The following is a 16,614-nucleotide window of genomic DNA, read 5'->3' on the forward strand; positions in this document are numbered from 1 at the left end:
TGAAAACAAAATATTTCTGAGACGGTTTTTGAAACCACAGAATGCACAAGGTAGATTCTTAGTAAGTATGAAGATTAGCTGCACTTTGTAATACTTTTCGAGTAATGAAACTGTTTCACTATAGTATTTACGATGTACAAAGATAATTGAATAGCACATGTTATGAACCATTGGGAACTGCTCCTAAATTGTGAAAATTGTGACTATGTCTGAAAAAATGTACCATGGAATTCATTGTCAATGTTGCCCAGTCGAAGATTTCTTTAAAAATTAAATTTACGGAACCTTTTTCAGGTTGTTACACGTAAAATTTAATAGTTTGTGAGTTATTCAGTCTTATGCCGTTTTATTATTAATAGAATCTTCTGAATTGGCTTGAGAACTAACTTATAATAGCCTAGAATACACTTCTAAATGCACACGCACTTCGTAAATAGGTTGCTTACACTTCGCAACTTTTGTTAAAACAGAGAACGAGATTTCCACCGAGGGTGGTAAGCTACAAGCTTTGGCTCTTCTATTTCCAAGAAAAAAGGCATGCACCTTATGCATGCCTTCGTTGCGCAGTTGAAGATGAAAACAAGTGCATTCGCAAAGTCTAAGAAGAAAGGTACTTCTTAGACATACCATTACGCTGATCACAAGCAGTCAAGAGTCATCAAACGAAGTGGAATCACTGTAACTGGTATCTACAATTCTCAACGTCGTCAGCAGGAAAGTGAGCTCGGACCAGGATAACTATTCTGCTTCCAGGATTGCTTTATCGAATGGGCTCGTAAAACGTAGCTTTAAACATAATTTTATTTCTAAGGGGAAACAAACCACGGCTTTCCGTCGGCATGGTCGTCGCATGAATGACGCCATCAGCTATATTTGTTTGGGCTGCCATCAGATACAAGTTGCAAAAGCGAAATTGCAGATATCTTCCGAAACAAGGGTGTCGCCTGACAACTCATAGGCGAAACACCTAGTATAAGGGGGAAAAGTTGTTACTAGTCTCTCGAAAACTTCAGATTTTTATGTGTTACTCTGACGGACATTCACATGGACTAATTTTAAATATATGTGAAATATTCAAATGGGAAAATGTTGCTACAATAAACCGCAGAAAATTCTTCATCAATTTACTCAAGTATCACTTGATAAGTAATATATTTATGCCGATTCTGGACCAAAGAACATATTGATTAAAAACTCCATGCTATAAACCAAGATTTCAATTATGCTGTATCCACCAACCAAAAATTTATTTACACTCACAAAACGAAATTTTTATTTAACTAACAAATAAATTATTCATTTAAAATTTAATATTCTAAATACTAAATTTAAAAAATAAAATAAACATTCTGAAATTTATTAAAATTCAATAACATGAATCAGATGATCTCTATTTTTTTTATCTCAGTATATAAAATTCAATCCAATAATTTTCTCTGATTTTTCATCGTATTCTAAAAAGATTTTAGTATAGCGATCTGGAAGCATAATTTTAAATTTATCATCTAAGAGTAATAAAACTTTATCACCACATTCAGGTGACAAAATTTCAGCTTTTCAAACATTGTAAGATTTATGTTTTTTCATCTCTGATAATTTAGTTGAACACTTCTGCACAACCATTACTATAACTGTTAAGTTCATTTAGTAGAATTTCAACACTCTAAATTTTGTTCATTTTTTTTATTTCACTTATATAGAAAAAAATTGAGTTTTCAAAAGATCAAAACATTTGGAAAACTTTTAATTTTTGAAAATGTAAAGTTTTCATATAGATAAAAAAATCTGATTCCTATGCTTTCAGCTACCTACTTTCACCTACATTTTAATTTCTGTATTTCTTGTCCTTTTTAAAATGGAGACTGAAAGGACGACAAAAAATGAGCAATACATGTGAAAGAAAGTAATGTGAAATGGAAGTAAATGGAGATTACTGAAAAATTTCAACAAAGAATGGACAACATATATGAAAGAACGTTAATGAATGAAAATTGGAAGTAAATGGAGATTGATGTAAAATGAGGACAACAAAAAATGGACACCATTTGTGAAAGAAAGTAAATGTATAAAAGATCGAAGTAAATAGAGATTGATGAAAAGGGGGACACCAAAAGTGGACAACAATTTATATTTTTTATATGTATTAAATGAACAACATAGAGTAGACAGTAAGGAAATGTACTAAATGCTGAGTATTAAAAGATATTACTGAATATGGGGTAAAGTGAGATAAACGTAGATTGATTTGTAAAAAAGTGTATTAATAAGGATCGACTTAGTAGATATTATTCAAACAAGAACAACAACAACAACAATAACATATTGAATAGTACCAATGATGTGAGGCAGATATTAAAAAAATGCACTAACTGTGAGACAGTAAAAAATGTAACAGAATACGAGAAGACATTAGGTAAACCTACATCAATTTGCAAAAATGTATAAGTAGTGATCATATGAGTAGGTACTATATATCAAAGCGAGAGAACACCCAAAATAGTATGAAAAACATGCATAAGGATATAAACAACAAGCAAGATAATAACCCAGAGTAGTATAGGCAACTACAGTATTAGTGAATATGTAATCCATGTAATATTACAAAGAATTTAATGTGTTTTAAAAAAATCATGGAAAAATACCATCAACTTGTAGAGATTTTAGAAAATTAAGGTGGGAAAACAAAAAACATACTACTCCAACTTAAAATAGATTTTATAACTTACTAAAAATCTGTAGTAAGAAATGGAAGAAGACAGAAACGGTAAAATTACAGGTGTTTTTTACAAGAATAAAACACATTACCAGAGTACAAGAGAAGAATTAAATAGTTTGTTAGACCAAGAATACCTAAAGTCGAATGTTTGGATTCAATTTTACTTAAAAACGGTTGTGTAAAAATTACAGTTTACGATAAAAATACGCATTTGCAGAATTAAAAGACTTTAAAAAAACTTTGTAGAAAGAAAGGTGGAAAAAAGGTTCTTAAGGTAATTAACAAATGTTATATGGAAGAAAACGATTCGGATTCTAGCGAAGAAAGCGAAACACATAGTGACAAATATTATACACCCATTTCCACAATAAGAAGTTGTAAAAGACTGCAATGGTGGATGAATTTACAGAAGAAGGACTTAATTTTTGTTTGTTGTTAATTTTATCATCGTGTCGAATTTGTGAAACATAAACAATACATTTTTTATTAAAAATTGTTAAGCTAAATAGTTGGTAAATATGATCAATTTAACAATCAAATTAACGCTATCGTTAATAACCATACGATCAACATTAACGAGCAACTGTAATTAACAAGAGGTCAACGATCAACGAGAAAGAAAACGCTGTCATGTGCTGTGAAAATCTGTGATTTCGTTTTCTTTCATTCGGGCAGTTTCAACTATGATAGCAAGGCATGTAAACGATAAGACGAAGAGTTTTCACAAATACATTCTTTCTCCTTATAAACAGTTTCAAACAAAAATCATACGCAAAATAATCTAATTTTTTGATTTCTTTCTTGCCAGCAGCTTTTTTAAAAAAAATAAAAAAAAAACAGGAAATTTGTATTTATGGTTAATTGGTTTATGATTAGAATGCTACTAAGGAATCTCAATCGTTCGAAATTTGGTAATCCTACCCACTGGAAGATTAAGAATAAAATGATCCCAATCGACCTGCCCACTCATTTTAATCTACTTCAGTTCCTAATCGAGGTTTCATGTGCAATAACAGTAAAACAAAGCTCAAGGTCAGAGAGAGGAGTAAGATGACAAATGAGGGGTGGGGGAGGAAATGGACATGGAGAGGGAGCAGAAGGTGATCCACAGAGAGGGGGAGAAGAGAAGGAGACGGCAAAGACAAGGGGAGGAGGAGATGGGCAGAGAGAGGAGTGGAAGGAGTTTAGAATGGGTGTCCAATTTCCGTATATATTTAGCAATTCTGAAGCATTGGCGCGTTCACCAACTTAAATATAAAATTCATCTTATACATCTTCTAATTAGAATTACATGCCACACATGAGATTTCAGTTTTCATTGCAAATATAAATTCTTAGTTATCGATCTTTTATAAAAGATCGTTAATAAAAATTAAGTGATTTAAAAAACTTTACAAATTAAATTTATGGAGAAAAAATGAAACACCAAATACTATTTTTTTAACTGTGTCCATTGTTTTATACCACAGATGTTGTCTGACACGGCCAGAGTGATAAGAATCGTACAGCGCACAGAACAATAATTTTCATGGCATCGATGACACTGTACAAATGCAGCGTTTTTATCGCATTTTCTCTTAACTCACCTGCAATTTTCATAAAACGATAATTAGATGCATGTTAATTAGCATTTTTTATCTTTATGTATTTTATGCTTCACGGGAAACCACCTAGAACATGCACCTTTGTTTGCATAGACAAGGAAACGAACCCAGGCTGTCTGCTTGGCGGACAAGCATTGCACCGCATAACCACCCTAAATTATTGTTATTTTGCTGAATTAAAGACGCTCTGAAAACTTCAAACTCGATTTCTTCGAAACATTTTTACAGTTATATTTAACTGATTTCAGTGGTATTTGAGTTTTGAACCTCACGTACCGTAAACGCGAGAGCGTGCTAAAAAGTAATGCCTTAGAATTTTTTAATTCTGTTCTTAGCATCGCATGACGAATTACATGTCATATGTATTACTCCATCGAGTTTCCAGCTTAGCTGACGAAAGTTGCAAGCCTATGTCGCTAGAGGGATTCGAATTGTAGTGTGTAACAAGGCGGTGAGTAACGTAACTATGTCGGTGCTTGAGAGACTCTCAGAAAACTGAAAGTACGAATTCGAAGAGTTCGTCCACATATGGAGCACCCTCTCCTTCACCATGACAATGTCGGCCCACGCATAAGCGTTGCGACATCTGCAACAATGCGTCAGCTTGGGTTCACTGTCATCTATCATCATCCATACACTCCCATCCATACACTCCCTACGTAGCCACATCCAATTTTCACCTGTTCCAAAACTTAAAGAACATCGGGAACTTCACTTTGATAGTGATTAAGAGGTGCAAGCAGAACTGAGGCTGTGGCTCCGTCAAAAAAGTCATACATTCTCTCTCCCGTTTGGAGGAATGTGTTCGTCGACAGGGTGACTATGTTGAGAAATAAGTATGAAGACATGAAGAATAAAGATGTAGAATGTTAACAACGTTCGTTTTATGTAAAAAATTTTAAGGTTATTCACATAAAGTTCGGAGGCATCAAAAAACTACAAAAATACGTCTGCTGTGTGGTCTCCTTGTGAGATTCTCTGTTGTGTGGCACCCTCTGAAGACTACCGTTGTGAACCGCGACTAGTGGAGATATAACAATATTTGTTTATGCTTCATTTAAATTTTATAATTTTTTGCTTTAAAATATTCGCATATTGGCACTATGTTTTCTGTATATGTAAAGTAAGGTGCACTATACTGGAAGTTGAAGTTCTTTGCATTGTATGTGAGTAATGTATGTAAAATACTATGTAAATTGTTTATTACGTTAAATAATTTTCTGATGACATTTTGTATTTAAAATATTTTTGTGTATAAATAGTTCATGTTGATGTAAATTTGACAATTGTAAGAAATGGTCACGCTTAGGAACAATGTAAGAAATAGGTGTTACGTAAAAGTCAGTGTGCTTATGTTTGAAACGAAAGTCGCTCTGGGGAGTGGAAAAGGTGGCAAGCGCGGGAAGTAAGTCACACAGTCCATAGGCAGCAGTCATTGAGGCAATACACATGTGGAGCAGGAGAAGCTTTGCCTGCAAGTTTGCACAAAAATGCCTCGGATGAAGACCGCAAACGGCTTACGGCATAGTTGCGAGTTGTTGGGCTACTGTATGTAAAATTGAACGACGTTAAGAAGAGAAATTGAGCCCTTACAGTAAGATAGTTGCAGGCCGTACTGTGGGAGTGTAGCTGTCATAACTGTTCGCCAGTCCCAAGCCTACAGCCACCAGATAAGGTTATTTTGTATTCTACTTTTGTACATCGTGAATCATTAACATAAACTGTGGATAATCATTCTTGAACTTTAAAGAAACTGGTTCACCATGTTTTTCATCCTAATCATACACCTATATAGTGTTCCTTCCTGGTGTTTGTTTGATCCGAGTATCCTGTTTTGCGCACTCATGAAGTGCCGAGATAATATAAAGAGGCACCATTTAAATGGCTTTTTTTATTAAATAATGAAAAAAAATTTCTTAACTATTGCAAAGTGTTATAGTAAAAGTTTGCTTACGTAAAATGCCATCAGAATGGAGCCTAGTTACTAGAATCTGTTAAATGACTATATAGAGTAAGTTCAAAGAATAATAGCTTGTGAAAGTAAGTTCCACTAAGAAAGAAGTTTTCTTGAAGTGAAATTTTCAGTAAAAAAAACTTATGCTTTAGTATCTAAGTATTTTAGAATTTAAGTTTGTTGATTATGGAAAGTGCTTTTCTGAAGGTCCCCTGACCAAATTTTTTTAGCTTCGTTGAAGTAATCTACTGGGCTTTTTCTCTTTTCAAAACGTGATGTATAAGGATTTAGTCCAACATGGTTTACGTGGAGTAATATTGATTTGAAAAAGCAACTTAAACAGTAGCAAGAAAAAAGCAAAATTCATACTTCTGCTTTTCCAGTACTTCACTATTTCATTGCCTGGATAGTCCGGCGACCGTTATTACATATTTTAAACCACTAAATGAACTTGGAACTGAGTTGTCTTAGCTTCAATCTGCAAATCTGTGTTAAGTTCCTATGGGACCAAACTGCTGAGATCATTGGTCCCTAGGCTTACACACTACTTAATCTAACCTAAACTAACTTACGCTAAGGACAACACACACACCCATGCCGAGGGAGGACTCGAACCTGCGACGGGGGGAGCCGTTTAGCTTCAATATAGTACTATTCATACTGCGTTTCTTTCTAACCGACAGACAGAACACACGATCAAATGCTGTAAAAAGGGTAACTCTATTGATTAGCTTTTCGCATTAATAGGACTATCCTCCCATAGTTTATTTTATTTGGAAACTAAGCTAAATTGTAATAAGATGGTTATACGTGGCAACATACAGACAGTGTTTTCTGTTATTTAGGTAAGACCGTACTAAATTACAGTAGTAGTGGCAGCCTTATACGTGGCTTTTCCCGTCACTGGACTATTTGTTCTGTTGTGGTATAGTATAGAGAGTCTATAACAATTTGAAGAGGAGCTAAATAATGGTGCTATTTTTTTATCAGCATTAAGTGACAAATTCGTCAGGCCCTTAGTTAACTTAAGGCGAACGTTTTTACAGGACAAATGTGTCGCTTGCAGCTAAACAGTTCTTTGCTTGCTGGCTGCCAGAGCGCACCTAGTGAGTGGTCCTGTGCGTCGTGTTGCAGGCTGACAACCATGTCGTCGCGCTCTAAGGAAAAGATGGCGGCCGCGTTCCGGCGGCTGTTCCGGCCCAAGCTGGCGTCGTCAGGAGCGGGCGAGGCGGCCGGAGACGCTGCGTCCGGAAGCGGATCCCCGGCCGTGGCGGGTGCCGCCGCCTCCAGCTCCTCCTCCGCAGCGGGGGCGGCCGCTGCTGGCGCCAGCGGCGGCGGCGGCAGCAACTCCAACTCTCCCGTGGCAGCCGCGAGGCGGCTCCTCAGCAGGTCAGGGGGCGCCAAGCGCAGCATTTTCTCTCAACTTCTTTTTTTTCATTTCTTTTTTTGCACCTCAGGTTCCTCTATTTTGGTGCCGTCCTCCATCCCACATTATGAGCTGATTTTTTCCATCTCTACATTTCTCGTTTCAACTTGTGGTCATTGAAACTGCAACACCAAGAAGCACAGTAAACAAAATAGGTTATTTTATTGTGCCTATACAGTAACGATCGTGGTTATCGCTGAAGAAAACGTTTTTCGATTACAGTGGTTTCTTTCGTTTCCAGTTTAACCTGACTGTTAAAATCGCTCAACATAAAAGCTTTCTGAAATAACCGATTTTCGGTTTTTACATTCCTGTTATTTCTAGTAATAAACGTAGACTTCGAACAAAGAACGCAAAAACATATTGACGGAGAAGAGCAGGAGATCTCGATCGGTATTGAGTTCATGCTATGGCAGAAACTGGTCTCATTGTCTCCAGAAAGGATGGCAAAAGTGAAGCAGGCAGGTGCGGCGACAGCGTAAACGAAATGACATAAGCTGATGACTTCCCTATATCATCACTACCTTCCGAACTTCACAAAAGCTCTCCTACGAACCTTACAGAACTAACACTCCTGCAAGAAAGGCTATTGCGAAGACATGTCTTAGCCACGACCTTCCAAGTTTCACAGAAGCTCCTCTGTGAAGTTTGGAAGGTAGGAGACGAGGTGCTGGCGGATGTAAACCTGTGAGCAGGTATCGTGAGTCGTGGTTCGGTAACTCAGCCGGTAGAACACTTGCCGGAGAAAAGCAAAGCTCACGAGATCAAGTCTCAATCCGGCACACAGTTTTAATCTCCTAGGAACTTTCATGTCAGCGCACATTCCGCTTCAGAGTGAAAATCTCGTTTTCCTCGGAACCTTTACACATGAATGCGTCTATTGTGATGTGCGTGTAGAACCGGGACTCGTCTGAAAAAGCGACGTGTTGTCACTCTCGGGTTGTTTGTTGTCTTTGGGCCCACAACTGTCGGCGCGTCACTCTCGACTCCCGTGTCAATAGGACCCTCAACAATCGTTGCCGTGCTGGCAATCCGTGATATTCCAGGCGTCATTGTCCTGGCCGTCTGCGTATTTGTATCACTGCAAACAAGCCCATTTCCTGAGTCAAGCTACGTGATGTGGCTGTGAGATCCCGCACGGCCGAGAGGAAAAGTTTCTGTCCTCTCTGGCGCTAGTTGCGTGGGCCCATTGAGTCCCTGTACGGTTTTGAGTACGGCGTTGTTCAAATGGCTCTGAGCACTATGGGACTTAACATCTGCGGTCATCAGTCCCCTAGAACTTAGAACTATTTAAACCTAAGGACATCACACACATCCATGCCCGAGGCAGGATTCAAACCTGCGACCGTAGCGGTCGCGCGGTTCCAGACTGAAGCGCCCAGAACCGCTCGGCCACCACGGCCGGCAGTACGGCGTTGTGTACGACCCTCCCGAGCCCGTCGTTTCCTTATCTGCATGAGCTCGTGGCATCCTGACCGACGCGAGCAGCAACATCGCGCAAAACTGATAGGCTACGATCCGGCTGCTGTCGAATTTGTCGAATTCCAACACATGTTGGTAGATATTCCTCCTCCTTACAAGTTGCAAAGCTCGATCTTTTCAAAGACAACATTCAAATGCTATGGAGACCTTACAGCATAATCTTTACTTATGCACTGCTGTGCAAAACTTAAGGACGAAAGTCATTTTCCATATGTGTCACTGCCAAGTAGCATAGCTCGATGGAACTTCGACCATACAAAGAAAGAACTGCCACAGTAAAGTGTATAAGATAACTGGAAGACATACACAGAGAGACGAACAGAAATGACACTTTCATTCAAAGACAGTAACTGCACTGAAGTCATCGCATTAATGATGGCCCCTGGACATTACAAAAGGCGGAGCATGATTATTAACACCTTAAGGACCAAATAGTTCTGTTCCAGCTTACCACAGTGGCCGTTTATTGTGTCTCCCTGACTTGCATGCAGCCCGCACAACATAGCTGCCTCGCAGGTCCTCTAATCTCCTTTCGGTACCCTATGTTGTTTGTACCCAACAGTATTTTTTCGGCTAGCTGCTGTGTTTTTGCATCTGCCCATAAACCAATTTACATCCCATCAGTTTTGCATCTTTTGTATTTTGCAATGTTGTTGTTTGAACAGAAAACGTTTCTGTGCATTAAGAAACAATAATTTTTTATGTATGCATAAAATAAGCACCTTTACAAACTTTAACTGTGATATAATTATAAACAGTATTTCAGAGTGTAATTACTATCCTATTCTATTGATCATACTACGTTCAAACTTGTAATTCGTACACAACACATGTTCTAGTAGTTCTTCAGTGTGTTGTACTTCTCGCAGCACACTCCCTTGTGAATAGGCACCTTGCAGAACAAGCAGATGCAGCGGGTTCCCTTCCCAACTTGTGTGTACTACGAACTTTGCAGGACATGGAAGGGTATTTTCTGGTCCCTGATCCAACCATTTCCTCCAAGCTGTGTTTCCTCATATTCCCTGATAGTCTTTGAGGATGGTCTAATTGAGGTTTCCGAGACGTGGGAGTTTTTCTGGGGTCTTCGTCTTCTTCTCCATCATCCCCTTCAGCATTCACTTCAGGCTGCAGTATCAGGCTGTGTCCAACAGGAATGACTTGTATTCATCTTCTTTCCTGGTTTCTGCGTTCTATACACAGCGAAGCCATTGAATAGGGCACAGCCGATCAACCAGGGTACTACCTTCTTGCTCTTTCTGAGAAATGATTAGTACTGCAAATATTGGTTTGCTCTGTCCACACCCTTCAAGTATTTATCGAACTGAAGGATACAGTCAGAATTCTTTACAACACCACTCATGCTTTCTACACTCTTCATCGTAGCTGCATGTACAGTGCTAACTATTCTCACCACTTGCTTGAACTTGCAATACAGCAGTTGAAAAGTCAGTTCGAAGTCCCCTATTGGCCCTTATTGTCCCATAGACTCCACGCTTCTGTGCAAGTGAATTATCTGCAGTTTCATACTGTTATAATAGTTGTCCTGATAGACATACGACAGGCGTCTAAAGTTGTGCCAATATAGAAAAAAGTGGCTTCATCCAGTATGTTACATACGTAACCGTTGTGGCCTCACATACCATTAGCACAAGTAGAACATATTTCACCAGGATTCCAGATTGTAGATCATAAATCCAAGGTATCATGCCCTCGTCAAATAATATCTCTTGGATGGGTTTATACATAGTCTGACAACGATCCACAAAATGCTGGAGAATCGGTCATAAGTTATAGAGCCTGTCTGCTGGATCATCCTGTCGTGAATTGTCGGAAAAGTGCCGTGCGTTCCACATCTGCTGCCATCGATTGCGACTCATCAGCTGTCCGACGTTAGAAGTTTCAAACAAAGGGCCTGTGCTCCATTAGTACCGATAACTGTCCATTTTAACTTGTCCCATCACAAGTATGATCGCTAAAAATCATTTCATTTGAACAACTGAAATGTCGGTCTACTTTATTGTGTTGTGTGATGCTATATATGAATGTAAATTCTGACCGCGATGTAGATTAGATTGTGTTACGAAAACATCAAATAATTCGTCACCAAAAGAGCGAGGTACAACCTCTGAAGTGCAACATGGATTATCGGGAACAGTTGTAAAGCCTAGCTGACCTCCAAAGGTTCCAAATATGTGACTGGATTGTCATTCGTATAGCCACTTCTTGTATCCGTTCCACGTAAACAAATGTCTACCCCGTCATCAGAACTAACATCACTCTCACTCACCAACACACGTAGCTGTTTTAAGTGTTTTCAATGTTTAGTTGACGCAGAGGGCCCAAACTCACTGCCACTATCATTAGTAGTATCGCAGTTGTCATCCTCTGTATCCCTTGGTGCATCCCATAAGGCATCTGTATATAAATCATGAAACATTTCACCGCCACACAAAGTACGTTGCCAATGACACGCTATCTTGTGCGATGATTCCTGGAGCGTAAGATCATCCTTGTATTCATGCAGATTTCATTGCTATCATGATCGGACAAGTGGTCAAATAAAACGGCACTAATATCTTGTCCATCGAATAACGCTAGGTACAGGAATTTTTAGACTGTTTCCACTTATGAAATAAGTAGACATACAAACTTCGCTTTTCGTCAATTATCGTTGTATTCGACTCTCATACACAATAAAACTCTCACTTTCAACATAAATATATAACTTCCGGTAAGTACCTCGTACAGTCGAACGTCAGGAACAAATTAAATTACAGTTAAAAGAAAGTTGGCTTTGATACCATAACTTTTCTTAACATAAATCAGAAAATAAATCTTGCCTATAGCAAGGTTACGTCAAAAGTTATCAAGAGTTCTTTTTCAACTTTCTTTGTTTTAATAACAATAGTCAATGACCCAGTAAGCACAGAGCTTCATATAAACTCTATGGTTCTTCCTTACACACTCACTAAAACATCTAGGGATTGCCCGACAGGCACTTGTCGGTGCCGTTAGTCCGCCGCGTCTACTTTCTTCCCGCGACTGATTTTAAACGTGCACGCACAAACATGTGACGCGCAGTAGATAGGATTCTACCATCCCCCACTCATATCCGGAATCTAGTGTGTTCGAGACGGTAGAAGGCTGAGTGGTTCTAGAATTTACACAGAAATTCTCGAATCACTACACTACTCCATGCCTTGCCCGCAAATGGTACAAACTTTATCCAACGGAGAGTACAGCAGATGTAAACGACGCCCGTGTAGGAATAGGAAAACGGAGATTTCTGTTCCCTGTCAGCCGCCGTTGGCCTCTATAATACGGAGATCTGAGGGCCCGTCATCAGCGTGTCAGTAGGGTGTGTGATCACCATGGACAGCAGTGCACCCTCTGCAGCGTGCTCCCACGCTGGCCACAAGGTTGGTGAGGAGATCTTGTAGTACGGCGTTCCACTCGTTCACAAGCGCTGTAGGCAACAGCTGGGTAGTCGTTGGTTCATTTGGACGTCCTGCAATAGTGTCTCCAGCGCAACCCACACGTGCCTGATTGGATTTTAAGTCGGGGAAAAAGGCAGGCCATTCCATTAGCCGAATATCATCTCGTACCAACGGTTCCACCAACTGCGCTGTTCGCCGAGCGGTTCTAGGCGCTACAGTCTGGAACTGCGTGATCGCTACCGTCCCAGGCTCGAATCCTGCCTTGGGCATGGATGTGTGTGATGTCCTTAGGTTAGTTAGGTTTAAGTAGTTCTAAGTTCCAGGGGACTGATGACCTCAGAAGTTAAGTCCCACAGTGCTCACAGCCATTTGAACCATTTTTTGTATTAGTTGAAAACAGTCTTGGTTGGAATTTTAGTTTTCTTTTACCAACTACGCGTCCTGTGAACGTGAGCACGTTATACAGGTCTTGGAGTCACTCACGTCTAACTATAAAGTATATACTCAGGATAACGAAGGCGATGTTGGCCTGATACACTAGGCGATGCCCTTTAGCTACTCTGTCTAATGGATCGTCCTAAGAAATACCAAATTAAGATCAGCCTGAAGATGCATAAATAAGATAAAACGCGTAGTTCATAAATAATAAACAAAAAAACAAAAATTGCAACCAGCACTGGTTTCAACAAATACTATTAAACACTGGTGTGCTGATTCATGCCACAGTTTGATTGGAAGGATTTCACATTTAACTGCTCATTTCCCGTGTCTTCAACATCCGCGTTTGGCACTATAGTCACGCTGATCTAACGCTATGTCTCGTTCAACTTTCCGTGCTCGATTAGGAGACCTCCGGCAGCAGGCTCCCATACTTTCATTCATTCCCTCCGAGTAGTTAATAAAAAAAATGATATGTTAATTCATCTAACTCGTTCTTATGTTTTGCAGATCAATGCATATAGACCCACTTAGAGCAGTTGTGCTGGTATGCTAACTTCCTAATAATCCCATCTTACTTACGTACACTACCGTAAGATTCATTCTCTCTCTCTCTCTCTCTCTCTCTCTCTCTCTCTCTCTCTCTCTCTCTCTCTCCCTCTCCCTCTCCCTCTCTCCCTCTGTGTGTGTGGGGGGAGGGGGGGGGGACGTTACTCTGAGATTTTTACCGGACAGTTTAGTGGGATATAGTAAACTGTTGAATGTACGTCTCCGAAGTTTTATCACGTTCAAGTCGGCGCGTATCACTGCTGGCTCATACTACATCCTACCATCGGACGGCGTGGACCACTGGTGGCTCACACACGACTCTAGCAATTATGCTACCAGCAATACAGTAATGTATGATGTATTACCTATCAGCCAGGCGCAACGAACAGCAGTGAATATAATTTCCTGTGAGCCTACGGCGAGGGACCTATCTGAACAAATCAGATAACACATAATTTGTGATTAATCTAGTGTAGAATTATTTTATGCTATGTGATCCATTGTTTCTTAAAATAATGGAATCCTGCTTTTTAAAAATAATTGAATCCTGCAATTATCCATACACATCAAAAAAATTTTTGCATCAAACCGGTTCACAGAGCTCCAGAAGATGGACGTTGACTGTGGATAATGTATAACAGACACAGTCCATTTGACTGTTCAGAGATGTCACTAAACCCACCCAAAGATGTAAACAACCATGTATGAGCAGCGGATATTAGACGGAGGGGGTCGGACAGCTGATGAGTTCCAGTCATTCCATCAGGAAGGAGGTACACGGCTCGTGTTGTCTGTAGTTCAGCCATGCCTAGACGGTCAATACCGCGTTTCGATCGCGTCCGCGTTGTTACTTTGTGCCAGGAAGGGCTCTCAACAAGGGAAGTGTCCAGGTGTCTCGGAGTGAAGCAAAGCGATGTTGTTCGGACATGGAGGAGATACAGAGAGACAAACTGTCGATGACATGCCTCAGTCAGGCTACCCAAGGGCTACTACTGCAGTGGATGACCGCTACCCACGGATTATGGCTCAGAGGAATCCTGACAGCAACGCCACCATGTTGAATAATGCTTTTCGTGCAGCCACAGGACGTCGTGTTACGACTCAAACTGTCGCAATGACTGCATGATGCGCAACTTCACTCCCGATGTCCATGGCGAGGCTCTCTTTGCAACCACGACACCATTCAGCGCGGTACAGATGGGCCCAACAACATTTCCAAATGGACCGCTCAGGATTGGCATCACGTTCTCTTCACCGATGAGTGTCGCTTCTACCAGACAATCGTCGGAGACGTGTTTGGAGGCAACCAGGTCAGGCTGAACGCCTTAGACACACTGTCCAGCGAGTGCACCAAGGTGGAGGTTCCCTGCTGTTTTGGGGTGGCATTATGGGGGTCGACACACGCCGCTGGTGGTCATGGAAGGCGTCGTAACGGCTGTACGATACGTGAATGCCATCCTCCGACCGACAGTGCAACCATATCGGCAGCATATTGGCGAGACATTCGTCTTCATGGACGACAATTCGCGCCCCCTTCATGCACGTCTTGTGAATGACTTCCTTCAGGATAACGACATCTCTCGACTAAGTGGCCAGCATGCTCTCCAAACATGAACCTTGTCGAACATGCCTGGGATAGATTGAAAAGGGCTGTTTAGGGACGACGTGACCCACCAACCACTCTGAGGGATCCACGCCGAATCGTCGTTGAGGAGTGGAACAATCTGGACCAACACTGAATCGATGTGGATAGACGCCACGACGAATAGAGGCATGCATCAATGTGAGAGAACGTGCAACTGGGTATTAGAGGTACCGGTATGTACAGCAGTCTGGACCACCACCTCTAAAGGTCTCGCTGTATGGTTGTACAATGTGCAATGTGTGGTTTTCATGAGCAACAAAAAGGGCGGAACTGATGTTTATGTTGATCTCTATTCCAATTTTCTGTACAGGTTCCGAAACTCTAGGAACAGAGGTGATACAAACTTTTTTTGATGCGAGTATAAAGTCAAGATATTAAAATACTAGCCTAGGCCATTTGAATACGACCATCACCCTGTGGCAAGAAACAGGAAAATCAGGTGCGCTAGATGAAGGGAAGCATGAATACGCGTGTCTCTCCTCAGCGATAAAAACAGTTCTCAGCGCTGGCCTGAACGTGTTCAACTCTTCCCTGTCACGTCCTGACACGTCATCTGCTTCTGCTACCAGTGGACTTCAGGCTCCTCGGTGTGCTGTTTGTCTTTCACCCAGTTACTTATGTATGGCTGTTCCAGTTTCCATCGTTCCTCTCCTTTGTGCTTGTTTTTTTACGGTTGTTATTGTTGTTATTGTTTCCAGGGATCGATCACCAACAAAATGATCAATTAAGACACTATACTTCTACTAGTTTACATCCAGCACGTTCCGTTTGTTTACGTTGCCAGTCAGCTACTAATTCCCCTACCGCCGATTCTCTTCAGGATTTCTTGCAAAGCGTTACATTTTTGTGATGTTGACATTTCCCATTCGTATGAAAGCGTCGTCTTTAAATGGCTTCATAGGATCTTCAATATTAATCGTCACGTCATCTATAAACATGTCGTTAAAACTACCAGCACTGAAGCATTTCCTTGAGGTACACTCAGAATCACTTCGTGTCAAAAGTTCCCTCCTCTTCAGGATGACGTAATGAGTTTATCTATTGAGTAGCCTACAGTGCAGTCAGAAAGAGGTTCATAACTTCCCTAAGCTCGAATTTTGTATTTTGTTCATTGGGGGACAGCGTAGAGGGTTTGCTTTCTGGAAATCAAGAAACACAGTATTAAACTACTATTTTTTACCTTCTGGATATTATCGTCGAACATAACGAGTTGACTTTCACGCAAGCTCTGCTTGCTGAATCCATATTGACTTCTGTGTCGGTTTTCTGCCTCCTGAGCTTCGTAATACGGGGCCATAAAACGTATTCAGTAATTCTACAACTAACTAATGTCATCAATACATATGTGTAGTTACGTGCATCT

General features: G+C 40.4%; 1 protein-coding gene across 1 annotated transcript in view; it reads left to right on the top strand.

The window, feature by feature from the left end:
• Window positions 1–16,614, top strand: part of LOC126456012 (ubiquitin-conjugating enzyme E2Q-like protein CG4502) — a 650,936-nt gene that overhangs the window by 523,798 nt on the left and 110,524 nt on the right. Inside the window, exon 4 of the mRNA XM_050091767.1 lies at window positions 7,409–7,663. Within this exon, the coding sequence (XP_049947724.1) occupies window positions 7,419–7,663 (245 nt within the window). The 5' untranslated portion in view covers window positions 7,409–7,418. The remainder of the gene's footprint in view (window positions 1–7,408; window positions 7,664–16,614) is intronic.

The sequence above is a fragment of the Schistocerca serialis genome, chromosome 2, assembly GCF_023864345.2.
Source record: "Schistocerca serialis cubense isolate TAMUIC-IGC-003099 chromosome 2, iqSchSeri2.2, whole genome shotgun sequence".
Classification (NCBI taxonomy): Eukaryota; Metazoa; Arthropoda; class Insecta; order Orthoptera; family Acrididae; genus Schistocerca; species Schistocerca serialis.